The following is a 15,755-nucleotide window of genomic DNA, read 5'->3' as shown; positions in this document are numbered from 1 at the left end:
AGTGTGAGCTGTTTGTGGAACTAAGGTGCAGTGGCTTCCCCAGAAGTACCGGGGTAGCAGAACAGCCATTAGATCCTGGACTGGGCACCTCATCTGACTCTCCATCTCTCTGCTCCAGACAGGAGATGCGCTCATACCTTCCCTAAATGTGCTGTGCCTCGATCACGAGGATGCTGTAGCAAACAAAGCCTGTGTTGACCCTCAAATCAAAGCAGTGAGTTCCCTACTGTACTGCATGGCAAACCTTAGGATGTGCATAGGAACATTATAGGTCAGAGACAAGAAGTTGAAGCCAGGAGCTTGTTGAAAAATGTTGTTAGAAATGGTGTTAGAAATGCCTACAACCGAAGTTATAGACTGTAAAGATGAAAGAGAAAGCTTCATACAATCACTGCTTCTTCCAGAATGGGATTTTATCCTTGTCCCTAGGAAAAGCCTGGCATAGCGATGGGTTTTAATCTGGGGATAGGGGGGGATGCTGGTGTGAAAAGTAACAGTAATTCTTGCAAAAATCAAAGGAGGGAGGAAGGGAGGGGGAAAAACCCCTCTACATTTTTATGTTAAAGGGGTGTTTCTGGTTCTTCTTTTTATGCTGCTGTTGACAACGCTTGTTTCATGGTTGTTGAAGTATTTTAAGTCATTTTAGTTTTTCCAAAAGTGACCATGATTTGTTACTTGTACTGTAGCTGACAGAAGTGACACACTTAATATCGGGGGGTCCAAACCTGGATATCTACCAATGGAGATGGAGATCAGGTAAATGCACACCTGCTCTGCCAAAGAGAAAAAGCCGCCGTTTGGCAGTTGTTTGAGAGGGAACTGCAGGCCGTAACGTGAGCGCTTTGAAAGAGGTTAGATTGAGCACTACCATTAACCACCAAGGTCGTGTAGGCCCAGCATGGTTCTGTGTGACGTTGACGTTCAGACAACATGCCATCATCCGGAGACTGCGGGTCTCTGCAGAGGGCTCTGGGTCGTGGCCCTAGCAGTAGCTGAGTACAGATGGAACACAGTGAGGAGACCTGGCAGGAGCTGTGGTCCCTGCAGACTGCCCCATAGTGACCTCAAGGGGCCATCTTACTCTCCCAGCTGGAGGGAAGGCAGTGGTGGCTGCAGCAGAGGCTATGCTGAAGAAGGCAGGTGAGAGGGAGGTGTCTGCAGGTAGAAAGCAGTAACTGCGTCACACCATGGCCATGCCTGTCATTCCCTCTTTTCTTTTACAGACACTTAACAAGAACAACTTGATACCAGATGACAGGACCAACTTCTACCCCTTGCAGCAAACCAACGTGTACACAACAACCTACTATCCCAGTACACTGAATAAATATGACTACAGACCGGAGGCCTCTCCTGGAAGGACCTTTACCAACAGCTGATGATGGACAGATCCTACAGGACTACATCACTTCCTATATGAATTTTTTTAATTGATTTTGTGGACCAAATACTGGCCCAGCCTCTAGATGTAAATATTGTACAGTAGGGTCTTTTTTTTTCCTTTGGTTAATTGTATTTCTTGTAAACAGCACATCTCCTTACAAGGACATGGCAGGACCATTCTGCAGAGCTTTTGTGGCTGTTTGGTTGGAGATGGCTCTCACTACTGCAACTGTTTATGGCTGGAAGATCAGCATCACTGTCCAAGGCTGATGTCAAGTAGCTGGCTGTGCCACCACGCAGCAGTATGAGTGCATGTGGAGTGACACAGGAGGTGGCTCCTGGGGCAAGGAGCATCCTTCCTGGAACAGAGAAGCAACAGGGCGTAAGATGATGCACAGTGCATGGAACCGACCACGCAGGACTCCGTCGTGCCAACAACTTGAAGAACGTTTTCCTTTTCATTTCCTTTTTTAATTTTGATTTTTTTTTTTTTACAGTTTCTGCAGGAAAAAAAAAAAAAAAGAAAAAAGAAAAAAAAATTAACTTTCTAGGGCAACATTCCTGTATCTTCAACAGAATCTTTTCATACTGCAGGAAATAATCTCCACCGCCTTCTTTGGTAATATGCAATTGAGCTGGTAAGAAACAACATACAAATAAAGTGCATTACCCAAAGAAGCTTTCTAGAATGTTTCCAGTCTTAATTCAAAGGAAATTATACTGGCAGTGAGATACTGAGGAAAGTAAACGTTGGAATAACATCGGAGACATGAACTTGGAGTGCCTAGCAAACAAAGATGTTTGTATCACTGGAAAAAAAATATGATTGCCGCACAAGAGCCACAGGCTTTTTTTCTTCCATTCTTTCATTTTGCTTCTGACACAGTGTTAACTCTTTTTGTTCTAGCTTTGATCCTGATTGTGTCCGCAAGGAAAGACAACATTGGAGGCCGTGCTCTTCTCTGTGGGAAATCACCATGCTTTGGGCTAATTTTTACTCTTCTTTTATTGTCTGTTTTTAGTTTGTATACTTTTCAAAGAGTGAATAATTCTGACTTTAAAGGGGAGAATGTTTTGTAAGGAATGTTTCCATAGTCTGACGTGACCCAGAAAGTCTGCTGCACATTCTTATAGCGTCTTCCAGTCAGTACTCTATGAAATAGTAACACAGCTGAGTAATGTGCATTGTTTGCCAATATTTCCTTAATTTTTCTGAACAAAACCAACCCAACAAACAACTGCTGCTGCAGCTATTGAAGTGAATTGGGGCAGTAGCGTTATTAAACAATATATACAGCCTTGAAATGTAATTTTGTGTACATGTGTGACTGTGTCTATGAGAACTGTATTATTTTAATGCAGAAGCCATGTTGTTTACAGCCAGATGTTTGTCTAACATAATTGTTTGGCAAAAAGGAAACTTATTGCTGGTGCTTAATGTACAATTACATCAAACGTGTTAGCAACGTGAACAAGTCCACCACTGTTGTCATTCAGTGTTTCTAAATATTTATAACAAACTCCTGATGCTAAGGATTTTAGAATGTTGCAATACCAAGCATGAGATAAAAGTACACCCCGAAATGCGCATGAGCTCCACGTAGTCCTGAGCTTGGATGTGTTGTCTGCATCTTACCCGGACGACTGCCATGCCCACGCATGGCTGTCAGCTCAGCTGTGTACTGAGTGTTTTGTCTTTGCTTTCTTTCAGATTTTGCCATAAGCCAATAGTTTCTCAGTGCTGTTCCTTTGCAGTTGCTTGTTGGAGGTCTGGCCGGGGCCATGTGTTCTTCTCTTTCATGCAGGTAGCCAGTAGGAAATGAAGAAAGGCTCATACAAGTGCATTGCTTTTCCTGCAAGGAAAAGCCAACATGGCTCTATAAGCCTGTGTTACGATTGTTTGACCGGAAGGCAAGCATAAAGTAGCCTCCCACTTTTAAATTTCTTTTTTTTTTTTTTAACTTCAGTTTGCAGTGACTGAAGGCTGTAGGATATTTGTAATGAAGTGGGGTTATTTGCACTGCCTCAAGAATGCCTTAGGCTTGGTGCTTATCATTTCCAGCAGCTGTTCTGAATCAGCAGCTCACCTTGCTTCTGTTTCAGCTTCACCAGGTGAAAAAGAGGGAATCAAACTGCCTACTCCCCACAAAACACTGGAAATCTTGGCTGTAAGTCACTCCAACAAACACGTGGCCCATGGGCTGAGTGCATTTGCTTTGGACTGCCTGGCTGGAATTCTTCAGCTCCCAGTGGAGGAGTCGGAAGAAGATGGGGCTCCCACAGTCATGCTCACTGTTGTGAAATTTGAGCCACCTTTGAGCCTCCCTTTCAGCACCGACACATTCTGCCGTCATCGTGCACATCACAGAATTGCAGCTGGAGTTTAGGGGATGTGAGTGAGTCAAATCTTGCAATTTTTTTTTTCATTTTCCATTTTTCCTTTATGTTTTTTTTTTTTTTCCTTCACTTTAAGCATTTTTCCATGCTTGGCTTTTTTCCCCAAAGAAAGCTCCCATGTAGCAGTTGAAGTTACTTAAATGTTCAGCTCACCAAGATAGGTCATTACTGCCATTGTGCTCAGAAGGTGGATATTTTGTCAGCTATTGGAGGACAGATGCTTTAAGGGTAGCGCATATGGTTACCACTTCATTGAAATGCTCCTTCTTACCAGCCCTCTAAATGGACCTAGTTCTTCTCATGCAATGGGCAGTCACAGCAAGGGTCTGTTGGCTCCATTTGAGCAGAATGCAGAAGCCAGGAGAGAGCCAGGAGAGAAAAAGAGAGAAATCAGAGCACTTATTACTCAATTACTGTTTGCATGAGGGTGCAGTTATTTAAGGACCATGTTAATGTGATGTGAGGGTTGCATTTTGTTACGAACTCTCTAATGTGTGGCAGGTTAACGATACAAATACATGACATTCTTGCTGTCCAAGTAGTACAGCAGTTTGATCACTAGATCTGCAGTATCTGAGCAGGTTGGACTCCTCCTGATTGCTGCTAGAGTTTAAGAGTTCCTAAATTCAGCTTGAACTACACTGGAAATGCACTTAATTGGGACGCACTGCTTCCCAATGAAACCATCCAGCTCTCCTTTTTCTTTCACTTCTGAGAAAAGAGGAGACCCTGGGTGGTCACAGGGTTGGTCTGGAGCCATTGGTTCTGGGGAGGATTCAGGCATACAGCACACAAAACACAAAAGACAGTGTTAGTCTGACAGCCCAACTTTCAGCAGAAACACCTATAGTGGGATGTTCCACACCCAAATACGTGAACTGTAGAGCTAGTGTAGGAAAAGAACGTGTAGTGTGCTACCACCACTGTTCTTAATGCCTTACTTGTAGAAAAACAGATAACAGAGTTTGCTTTTGGAAATCAACAGAGAGCAGGAACGGAGTGCACATCTGATGCAGATAATTTGATGCCCCCAATGTTAATCTGATGCTGAGTCCACCTGGGAAGGAAATTGCTGTCCACTGAGATTGATTTATTCTTTATACCAAATGTAGTGGGGGGAGAGTTTTATATATATATAAATATATATATAAAATGTAAATGTAAAGTTTGTGTAACAACTTGCTCTTTTTTTGTAATAGTGTATACATCTATCAGTGGATAGGTACAGTATATATTTATAATATATACACACTATATATATATAGCAAAATGCCTGCAGAGGAAACTTAAAATAAGAAAGGCAGTGCTGGTATTCAAATGCCACAGGGACAAACTGAAGGAAAAAAAAAGTACAAATCTAGTGTCCTTTCCATTAGGAGGTGACAAAATATGATTTTGAGGTAAATGAAATATAATTTTTTAATTGAAAAGAAAATTGATTTTTCTAGTTAGAGTGCTGATTCTCCCCTAAATCATTCTGGTTAAGAATGACTGAGGAAAGGATTCTTGTTACTGCTTATATTTTCTGAATAAGCCTCCTGAATCTCTCATGTGTATCACTCTGTTGTTTTTGTAATTATAAGTAGGGAGTAATTGTGCAAAGAAAATTAAAATAGCAAGTAGAGTAACAAATAATGTACCATTAGAGTAAAGCATAAACTACTAGAACTGGAACAATGTCATCTTCCATGTTAAAGAAGTTAGCAATTGCTTTCTGAGTTATTGATCAGCATTATGAGACTGGCCTTACAGGGACACAAAGAAGTTTAATGCAAGATTTAGGGTTGAAAAACCCTGAAAACCAATGGCTTTTGGTTTCAGAGAGGGCTCCAAACAAGGCTGTGGTGCGGGGGCAGCACCCTATGGCTGGGTGCCCCTTCTGAGGAAGGACTGGACTCATATGGGGGATTCTGCCCTTTCAGCTTGTAAGGAGAAAACCTGAGAAGGCTGCAAGGGCAGGTTTGGGCTGGGTGAGCAGACCCACGGGTTTCGGTGCTGTGCTATCGCCTTCAAAAGCGACCACAAACCCCCTTGTGGGGAATGGGGTCCTTGTGGGGTCATCTAGCCTCAACCCTTTTGCCCTGAATTCCTCCCTTTGGACCACTGCTTCTGTTCTGCTTCAGCTGCGAACCCGGTCCTGCCATGGGAGGTGCATGCACAGTTTAAGAGCAGCATTTGGCTTTCCAGAGTCCCCATCCTGCTTTGTTTTAAAACCAACCCATTGCAAGAAACACAAATGCCATGAGGCTGCAGCCCCGCTCACACAGAGGCTTCAGGGTGTGTGAAGAGTGAGATGGGGCCGAGTGTGTGATGGAGGTGGGGCACAGCGGGGACAGGGCTGGGGAGAGATACGAATGGAACTCTTGTCCCAAACAGAAAACCTGGAGCGTGTCGCTGGACTCTGCAGTGGAGGCACATCACCCTTCCTATGCAATTGAACTCGATGGTACTTTAGTATAAAGGTGACCTAGACTGTAATCACTGCCTTTAGACACTGTGAATTTTTTTGGGGTACTCTGTATTTTTATATATTGTACAATGTAAAGAATAATTCAGAAATAAAACACAACAACCTGGTGTGCTTGTGGGTTATTTCCCTGCTGTGGGGAGCTGCTTTCTGCATGAGGCGCCCAATGGGGCGAGAGCAAAACTCACCCCAAGTGCAGATACCAGACTTGGGGACAAGGGGAACAGGGCATGCAGCCGTTGCAGGCTGGGCATGCTGCAGCTGCTCCTCATCCCCTGCACTGAGATGCAAAGGGTTCCAGAAATCAGGGGGGACACGCTCTGATTAAGGATGATCATGGCCTCTCACTGTGGGATGTTATAGCTCTGCTTGCATTTATTAATCAAAGTAAAGACCATGAAAAGTGACAGAGTCAGGAACATTTTAGTTTATGTTCCGATGCAGCTCGAGACTTATATTGAAGTTTTATACAGAAAATTACACCATAATGTCATAAAAAATAGATTGGATTACTAATAACCTGAAACGTGCTGCACCTGCATACATAATACTTTAATCCTACTAAATCATAAGCTATCATTTGGGTGTTTTCATGTTCTCAAGTGTGCATACAGGAATTTCTTTTCAATGCAGACCATTAAAAAGTAATTGAGAGGCACAAGATCAGTAAAAATAAACTTGCTGTGAATAAGATGATTGATTTTTTTATCCAGTTTGCACCAAAACAGAGAGGGGGCACTTCTGAATGGTTTTGTTTTGTAGCGAGACACCTCTGCGCACAATTAGAGCAAAGCAGCACGTCGGAGCCCACTTTCAATTTCCTTGAAATCTGTCTACCGCAACATTTTTTCCTAGGTGATAATTTGATTCATTAACATAACAGCTTCACTTGCAGCCCTGGCACAGTTTGCTCTCCCACCATCACTCCACATCCCAGCTGTACCAGTTTAGTTTTCAAGTTCTTACCAGTGTAGGAAGCAGGGGTGCTCCACATTCAGTGCAGAGGCTTTGCTTGGAGCAGCAGCTGTAGAATGTCCCAGCACAGGGCTGCACGGGGCTGAGCACGAAGAACACCAACAAAGGAGAAAACAGAAGGCTCAGTGCACTCCATTTCTACGTGCCCTCCAAGCACCCTGCCAGAAATGCTCTGGGGGTAGAAGATCACCCCCACACACACACCCTGTCCCTCTGCATAAATCCCTTTTGCTGTTTCCCTCTTCCCCACTCCCCCCCCCCAACAGGGAACTCTGCTGAGTGCTTTGTAACCACTGCAAAATGGGTGAGTAAAGGTGTGTTAGCGCCAAATGACATTATCAACAAACTGTGCCAGACCAACCTGGTGTCCTCCGCTGAAGAGGCCCTTGAGTCCTGTCTCTGCTTCCTGTAGGGACAGCTGTGGCAGTCGAAGAGGTCTGTAATGACACTCGCAGTGCCTACAGGACTATGGGAACTCCAGGGGGTTCTGCATCTGACCTCGCTCCCATGTTGTCCATCCCAAACTTCTGGTCAGAGGCCCCAGCCCACAAACTCCTTCCTGCACAGTTCCCAGGGCTTCTCCCTCTCCAGTGTACGTGCAAGACTGCATGCTCTCAAACACATAGCTCAATTACCAAAGGCTTTGGAGAGTCATTAAAAATGCTGTTTTGCTAACAGCTGAAATGCATTTTGATGTGTTTTCTTTAGTTCATTCATAGAACTTCACTCATGTGGAATTGTCACTGCACTCTGCTTAGCAGCCAAGCTTCAGGTTAATCACAGCAAGGCAGCTTTCAGGACTGCCCCACTCCACTTCCAAACACCAAAGCCCCACCACAACCACCTCACCTCACTCCCAGCACTGAGGTGAGGACAAGCAGTGCCCTCCTCCAGTCATCAGACATGGGGAGAACCACAGAGCCCACAGCCATTGCCCACTGCTGGGGGAACTGCAGGGTGCTCTGCTTCTCTACACCGGGTAATGAACCACCTCCAGCAGCACCGTTTGATATTTCTGTGATGTGAAGCATCAGTGGCCATGGAGAAAATCATCCCCATCTCTGCAGTATTTAATTTACTGTCACAAGCAAGCGCTGCGCATGAGAGGCAAAGCACCGATGCGCTCTTATTGCTCTGGCAGCAGCCACGTTATTGTTTTCTGCTTTCAACATTTCTTAGCAACCACAAATTTTTCATAGGCTCTTCACGGAAATTCTCTTTTTGCTGCACCCCATTTACATGCTCATATTGCTGTTGGCTTCACTTGGACTGGGACCTCCTCATGCTGTGGGGTGGCCACATGGCAGATGCCAGCTCATGTCTGAGCCACACCGTGGCCCTGATCCCTCCAGCACAGACTGCTGCAGCACCGTGGCAATAAATGCGCCTGGGAGCAGTGTGGCCTCCAGCTCCCATATATAGGCTGGAAAGAGGTTGCTGCTAAGAATAGCTGGGCCCAGCTCCTCCCCACCACCAAGGCTGACAGAGCTCTTCCCGACACTGAGAGGAGGTGATGCTATTTTAAACTTGTCCGTGGCTGGGATGTTATTGAAGAGCCAGTCCTAGAACATAAACACGGATCCCAGTTGGGTCTTGTTTCAATCAGGTGAAGAATAAACACGAGCAAAGGGATGATGAAGGGTGGCCCTTCCAAAATAGCAAACCAGACGGCTCCCAGCATCTTGAGACAGGAAACCAGAACCAGAAGGTGATCTCTGCCCCCAGGGATGGGGCTCAGCCCTTCACACTGAGGATGCTCCACTGTGCAGCGGTACCTTCAGTACTTTTCATTGATTTTATAGCAGAAATAAGTGATTCCCTCGGGGAGCCGTATGAATTAATGAACACTGATGGCAGCACAGCTGAGTGACTTCTTTAATGTGCAACAAGCAGTATGTAAAGAGACACGCACATCACGGCGAGATTCCAGTGTTAAACAATACAGAGGGCGTGTTACGCTGACAGGTACATGGTGGCTTAAACATTATTTTCTGCAAAATAAAAAGTATTTCACATCAGAATATCACATACAAAAAGTAGAATTTGCCTTAAAATAAAGTTATATTAACTCATTTTAAAAAATTACAAAAGTAAAACGCATGCCAACTGCAGTGAAGTGGGTCGCAGCAGGAGTGCAGCTCAGGACGGAAGGCCACAGGGCTCAGGGCAGCCCATCCAGCACATCCCTTTCTCCCACTGACCTCCCTGACCAAGCCCAACAAACCACTCGGTTGAGCACGAGATGCTCCTAACATACCAGGATCCCAAATGGAAGGCCGCAGCCAGCGCATCTATGCAAATATTTGCTTTTTGCTGCTTGTCAAAACTTTGGGCCAAACTACATTTCCTCCTCTATTTATTAGTTTCATCTGCATTCAAAGACAAACTGTAAAAATTACAAGCAGATTGACAACATCTGATTTTCACTGCGTCTGCTGCCTCTCACGGAACCCGGCTCTGTGCCCTGAAGTGATGATCCCTGGTGAAGTGAGCAGACTCTCAGCTGCCTCCGACACCAACTTCACAGCAGGAACAACCGCAGCCCCACATGCATCCAGTCAGAAGCATGTGCCATAGCCTGGTGCTTTAGGAACACTCGGAACAGCAACACTACCACCAAATCCATATACTTGATACAAGACCCATACAGGTGTAACCAAATCTTGCCAAATTATTACCAGAATCCATTATTACAACAACAAAGAAAATCTAATAAAATAACCCCTGAGTGCTTTTGTTTTGTTTTTTTTTTTCCCTTCAGATGTTAATTGACATTTGAACGTGATCTAAAGTAAGAAATAAGGATTAACAATTAAAAATCTGCTGTCAAAGCAGTGCAGGACAGCTAAATCCATTGTGCTCACCACATAATCCCTGCTCATATTCCAGTCAATCCTCACACAGAACAGCACTTCCCTTCCCAGTAACAGCCAATATATGAATACCAATCCAGTTTATTTATTTTAGTGTCTAGGCAATGCATTACTATAGGATAAGCCAGAGATTAATAGCTCTCTCAGCACAAAACTTCACATTCTATGGGGATTTGATCAACTCACAAGGTACTGCAATGCTGAAAGGCACTACAGAAACCCCTCCCCCCCACATCCGCCTGTCCCCTCAGAGCTACAGACACAGCATGGGATTTTCCAACCCATGTGAAGGTGAAGACGTCCCTCTTCCACGGATGGTTTGGAATAACCCAGCAGATGCTGTGAACCTAAGTCCATACCACACGTAAGCCCTATCTGTTTGATTTCTCAAGTGCAGGAATTGGGAGCTCTTCACCACAGTCCCTGCACTGCCACTGCCACAGGGGAGCAGGAGGGAACTCGGCTAAGTGATGGATTCAAAAGGAAATTCATGGGTAAAAACAACAAAGAGACAGTAAACAGCAGCATAAGCAGAGCCAGCTCCTACTAAACCCATTAGCAGTATGAAAGCTAGCTATAAAAAAGCCAGCAGAACCGAATTAAGAGTTATTAGTAAGGCAAACAGAAACACAAGAAGCAGACCAGAGTATAACTACTTGAAATGAAGATCTGTTAAAGAGAAGAGAATGACCGCTGTGCTCCTTCCCAGCATTTTCAAAATAAAATGTCCACAGTTATGCGTATTTTAGGGGGCTCTGCACTGCTGGGTAAAATTGCTCTTCTGGGCCATTAAGAGAAGCAAATAGAAAAAATAAGAAATATCCAAGAAATAATCCCAAAGCTTCAGTTGGGTTACTAACACAAAATGGACTGCTCCGCCATAGGATGCTGGTCCTGACTTACCGTTGTTGGTGACCATCAGACCCCTCAGCAAGCACATTCACAGTCCCCACCTCCTGTTCCAAGCCAGACTTCTAGTCTAATAAGAGCACAGCACCTGAAGACTGCATGTCTGGAATACAGGGTACTCATCAACTTGAAGTCATGCGGGTGCCATCCTTTGGCGTTCACTCCATTTCCATCAGATTTCAATCCGATTTCCATTAGATGTTCTGGGAATTTAGGTTGAGGCCTGCAGGCACAGCAGGTCTCCAACAGAGTCTTTTTGCACTGCTCAGCTCTGGGCAGCAGTTCGGTTTTCTGTGCAGAGGTACTGAGGGCTGTAATTAAGACCACACATTACAGTGCCCAAGATAGATGCACAAACTCTACAAAAGTTCAGAAGAGTGAGTAATTGGCAGCAAATCAGGAGAACACTCAACAAGGTTTAAAACAAGACCTTCAGTCTCCCTGACAGTAAGAGTCTGGATCTGGCAGCACTGACAAATATTTTGAATTGTTCACTGCTTTCTGGAACAGAAGAGGAAGAGGTTATAGTCTGAACGCTGCCTCAGGTGCTCCTCCACCTCAAAATAGTCTGGACAGCAAAAAGATTAGAAACCTCTGTCACTTGGGACAGTGCCTGAATGGTACAATTTTCATCTTAATATAGCTACAGTAAATTGCAGAAGTAGAGCTCTGAAGAGCCATCCACGGGTGCAATTCTGCCATGACAATGCAACTCCAATCAAATTCTTGGCAAGCAATCCTAGTTTTCAGAAGACAATAGGTAGCAGCAGCTACTGGATACTGAAACCATTCCAGGCACTGAAAAGTAGTAAAAAGAAGCAGGGTGGTTAATACCATCCATCTGAAAAACAACAAAAGGAGATGCCGGTGGTTCTGAATATGATGGTTAGATTGATTAAGTTATCTCTACATAGGTCAGCTCCATTGTCTGCAAAGAGCCACTTGCAAGGGGAAAAAAAGATCATTTAGTAGTCGGTACAGGCAATGAACTAAGTCAATTTTCTGTTACTTACTACAGTAAATGCATCCATTGCTCAGAAAACATAAGAGCAGCTGCCATAAGACAGCATGCTTTATTTTGCTGCACAAATACACTCCTGAGTTGAAGGTATTAATGGCGTATCCTCTCTGCTAAATGAGAAGAGAATGAATGGATACATGTCTGAAAGGCAGTGCTCAGATCAGGTTTTATTTGAGTGAGTTTACAGTGTCTGTATCACTCAAGAAAGACAGAGAAGAGCCCCACGTAGGAGCAAAGGGCGTTTGATTCAAACTTCTATTGACACAGAACTCTGCACACCAACCTCCTCCAACACGTGCATGCGCTCCGTATTATAAAACAGCTACAGTAGGAAGTCATTCACCCCATGAAAAGAAAATTCATGTCACAGACAGCCCACGTGTGTATTTTCATTCACGGCAGTGACTGGTTTAGCTACAAATAGTGGCATTCCTACCATCCAGAGACAGGAATATTTAAAATAAACCTATGTAAACACATACTCTTATACAACTCATATATATATTTATAAAGATATGTATAAGATATATATAAGTTATATTTGTGTATACATAGATATAAACATGCAGACACACTCGCACACCTAACACAAAGCACAGCACACACATACAGGGAATATTGTAAATGATGATGAACTGAAATATAAGAATAGAATTAAGAAATTATTAGCAAGTTTAAAATTGAGTTAAAAAACTATTCCAAGTGTCTTCAATATTTACGTTCAAGTAAGGGCCACAATGACCACAAATTAGTTCTGATAAAAAGAGCTGGCATTATGTTTCCGTGTTATGCCAGAACTCATGAGACTTTCCTCATTGTCATTTCGCTATCGGGGAGCCCCAGCAAACTATAAATATATTTTAGGAAACTGTGATTTTAAAGACTTGGATTAACAAACAGTATTGCTTAGGCACCCTCGATTGTAAACTAATCCTAAAAAAACATGCATATCTTAAGAGTATCAGAAGAGAACAACCAGGACTAAAATCCACATCCACACCAACAGGACTTAGCGGTGTGAACAGGTCTTCACAGTAGAAAAGAACAAAAGGCAGTACTAGAGATGGAGCATGAAGAGGTGAAACAGTGGCGGCCTTTAAAACTGCAAAATTTACCAAAAAATGACTCTACAGTAAACTTCTGAGGTACCACAGATGCTGTGTGCCCATACAGAACCATGGTGGTATTTCAGAGGCAAGTGTTGTGCAATTCACGTTCAGTGGCAGCTACAGCTATCATTCGGATTATACATGCACCAGAGTGACAAACACACACCTAGCAATGTTGCAAGGATTGTTTTGCTATTTAGTATGGCTAAAAGCCCTGGTACCAGTGTCTTATATCAGAAATCACTTTATTAGAATGTAAATGTAGTGTACAGCACCAAATTATTTTAGCTTAACTGTTTAATGGACACAGTATATAAATGACTGGCAATTTAGAAGACAGATCTTTAAAAAAAAAAAAAAAAAAAAAAAATATTTTTCCTCCTTTTTTGTCCTCCTTTCCCTTTTTTTTTTTTTTTTTTTTTTTTGAGATTATTCATTGTTCTTATTCTGATAGAAGACTCAAAAGTTACCAGTACCCCAGTGCATACTACCTTGAGTTGGCTCTCTCACACACACTCACACTAACATACACCTCACTGCTACATGAACAAAACAGCCTTCAAATAGAGAAACCCAGGTCAGACACTGGAAACTGTACATCAGATATATTCTTCTTGTGCATTTCAGGCATCTTTATGACCACTCAAGTTGCACGTTCATCTGCCTGTAATGAATGCAAATTGAGTGGGCTTGAATGTAAGAAACATCCTGTCCTCACCTTCACTAATAAAGCCACAATTATATCTTGTATTTTTTTTTTCCCCCCTCTGGCTAGCTGTGCAAATCCAGGCAGATGTGCAGACTGTAAAAATCAACTCAGTCTCTCCCAACCTGTCAGCAGTCCTGTGTTATCAAACAGAGACAACGACGTCGAGATAGAGTCTGTCGTAGGATTCCCGGAAGCACAGGATGAGGAGCAGGCTGAGCAGACATGATCCTGGGAGGCACCAGTTGAACCAGGAGAATTCTGGAAAGCAGAAGACAGAACCAATCTTAGTTATTGAACATGCTCCGTGTTTAAAGCTACTAAGACTTCTAAAGTCAGTTAGAAACATGGCTGGTGGGTTTGAAGGAAATTGCTGCGTTCTTAACAAAATCTCAACAGCTTCACAATCAATAAATGGTTAGCATGGTCTATGGGACTCCTCTGTGGACTTCTATATACATATATATAAAACCAATGCCTCCAGCTAACACTAATGCTTCTTACCAGCCTGTCAATGCAGAAAGAGGGGAAAAAAAATAATCTATTCTTGCTAATGGAGAATAAACCACTTCTGAACACTCTACTCATTAGTTCTTTGATTCCTATAGATTGAAAACTAAAACAAATTAAAAGCATAAGAAGCAGTAGGATTTGATTTTGAATCAAACCTGCTACGTGGGCTGAGGAGGGAAAACTAATTCCAAAAGACAAACCTTGTGAGTAGTGCAATCAATGCAATTTAAAACTAGTTGCACTAACTGCTGCTCAGCAGGCTCTTTTTAGCTGTTAGTTGCAACATTCTGCTCCTAAAAACATACGTTCCACATTCAAGAAATACTACTGCCTGATATTTTGTACTACTTAGCAGTGTCATTTAGAAGTAAGTGTATGACTCTTTTCCTTAAAATCTGTCAACGTTATAATGAAATATTACTAAAAAATATTTTCATTCTTTTTGAAATTGTTTATTGACTTTTACAGAAGCTAAGCTCTCCCTGAGTCTGAGCTAATCATAATCAAGACTTCAGCACTGCTACTTTCATAAACTTTACATTGCTAAAAGAGAAAGCACAATTTATACTACCCAATGCAAAGGACAAGAGTCAAAGCTGGGGAAACCAAGCTCTCAGAACCAGCAACAACCAACAACCCCCTCTCCTCACAACACTTACAGATTTGGTGAGGCAATCAAAACCTTAATAAAATATTCACAGGCTTGGAGTAGCCAATATTGTTCACAGGTAAAAGCTATGCTACTATTTTCTGGGAGAAGCAATACTCTTCCTTAATTAGGGTAAACGTACTTGAACTTGTATAACCTGAAAGACCACATTTTCCTCTTGAACCCTTCATGTCTTTTACGACACAGAATTTGGTACAGCATTGGAGCTTCATGCTAACATATGGATCACACAAAGCTAAAGGCTGGTTTCTCTGTGGTTCCCACTTGGAATTCCCTGTAAGAAACCACATCCAGAAGCCGAGGCTTTTGGTCTCAGAGCACAGCACTAGAAATTAGACTGAGGTTTCTGGAAGGTTGGAATTTCCCTTCTCAACCAAATTAGATGGACCAAAATCTTCAATGCACTGGAAAGTTTCTATTGCTCGATTCTTTCACAGCCTTTGCAACATCACAGTATGAGAAGAAATAAAAATTTAAACTACTGAAAGATTATTTGGCCTAAAAGCAAGGAGTGAACACGATACATTTGACTGAGTTCTGGTTTACCCATAAGCTTCTTAGATGTCATTAGAAGATGTATTTGATTCAAAGGGAAAACAAGTATTTAAGATCATTATCTAAATTCTAAAGGATTTTTCCTTTATCAAAGGAGCCAATAGCATCCACCAGCATTGACTGCCTCCAGCGATCACAAACATCTGTAATTTTGATCATTTCTGTTACTCCATCACT

The 15,755-nt window shown here is 42.9% G+C and overlaps 2 protein-coding genes across 3 annotated transcripts in view; one reads left to right on the top strand and one right to left on the bottom strand.

Annotated features, from left to right (window-relative positions):
• SEMA5B (semaphorin 5B) overlaps nucleotides 1-6,356 on the top strand; it is a 251,164-nt gene extending 244,808 nt beyond the window's left edge. For both annotated transcript variants that reach the window (XM_042827036.1, XM_042827037.1), the window contains one exon: nucleotides 1,224-6,356. In XM_042827036.1, the coding sequence (XP_042682970.1) occupies nucleotides 1,224-1,379 (156 nt within the window). In that variant the 3' untranslated portion in view covers nucleotides 1,380-6,356. The remainder of the gene's footprint in view (nucleotides 1-1,223) is intronic.
• A 2,717-nt stretch (nucleotides 6,357-9,073) lies between these two features.
• The window catches only part of SLC49A4 (solute carrier family 49 member 4), a 61,173-nt gene continuing 54,491 nt past the window's right edge, over nucleotides 9,074-15,755 (bottom strand). The window contains exon 9 of the mRNA XM_042827043.1: nucleotides 9,074-14,101. Coding sequence (XP_042682977.1) covers nucleotides 13,986-14,101 — 116 coding nt within the window. The 3' untranslated portion in view covers nucleotides 9,074-13,985. The remainder of the gene's footprint in view (nucleotides 14,102-15,755) is intronic.

The sequence above is a fragment of the Centrocercus urophasianus genome, unplaced genomic scaffold (assembly GCF_019232065.1).
Source record: "Centrocercus urophasianus isolate 14NV4802_14NV808 unplaced genomic scaffold, USGS_Curo_1.0 seq_28, whole genome shotgun sequence".
Taxonomy (NCBI): domain Eukaryota; kingdom Metazoa; phylum Chordata; class Aves; order Galliformes; family Phasianidae; genus Centrocercus; species Centrocercus urophasianus.
Note: the sequence above shows the minus strand (reverse complement) of the source record. Positions and strands in the feature narration are given on the sequence as shown.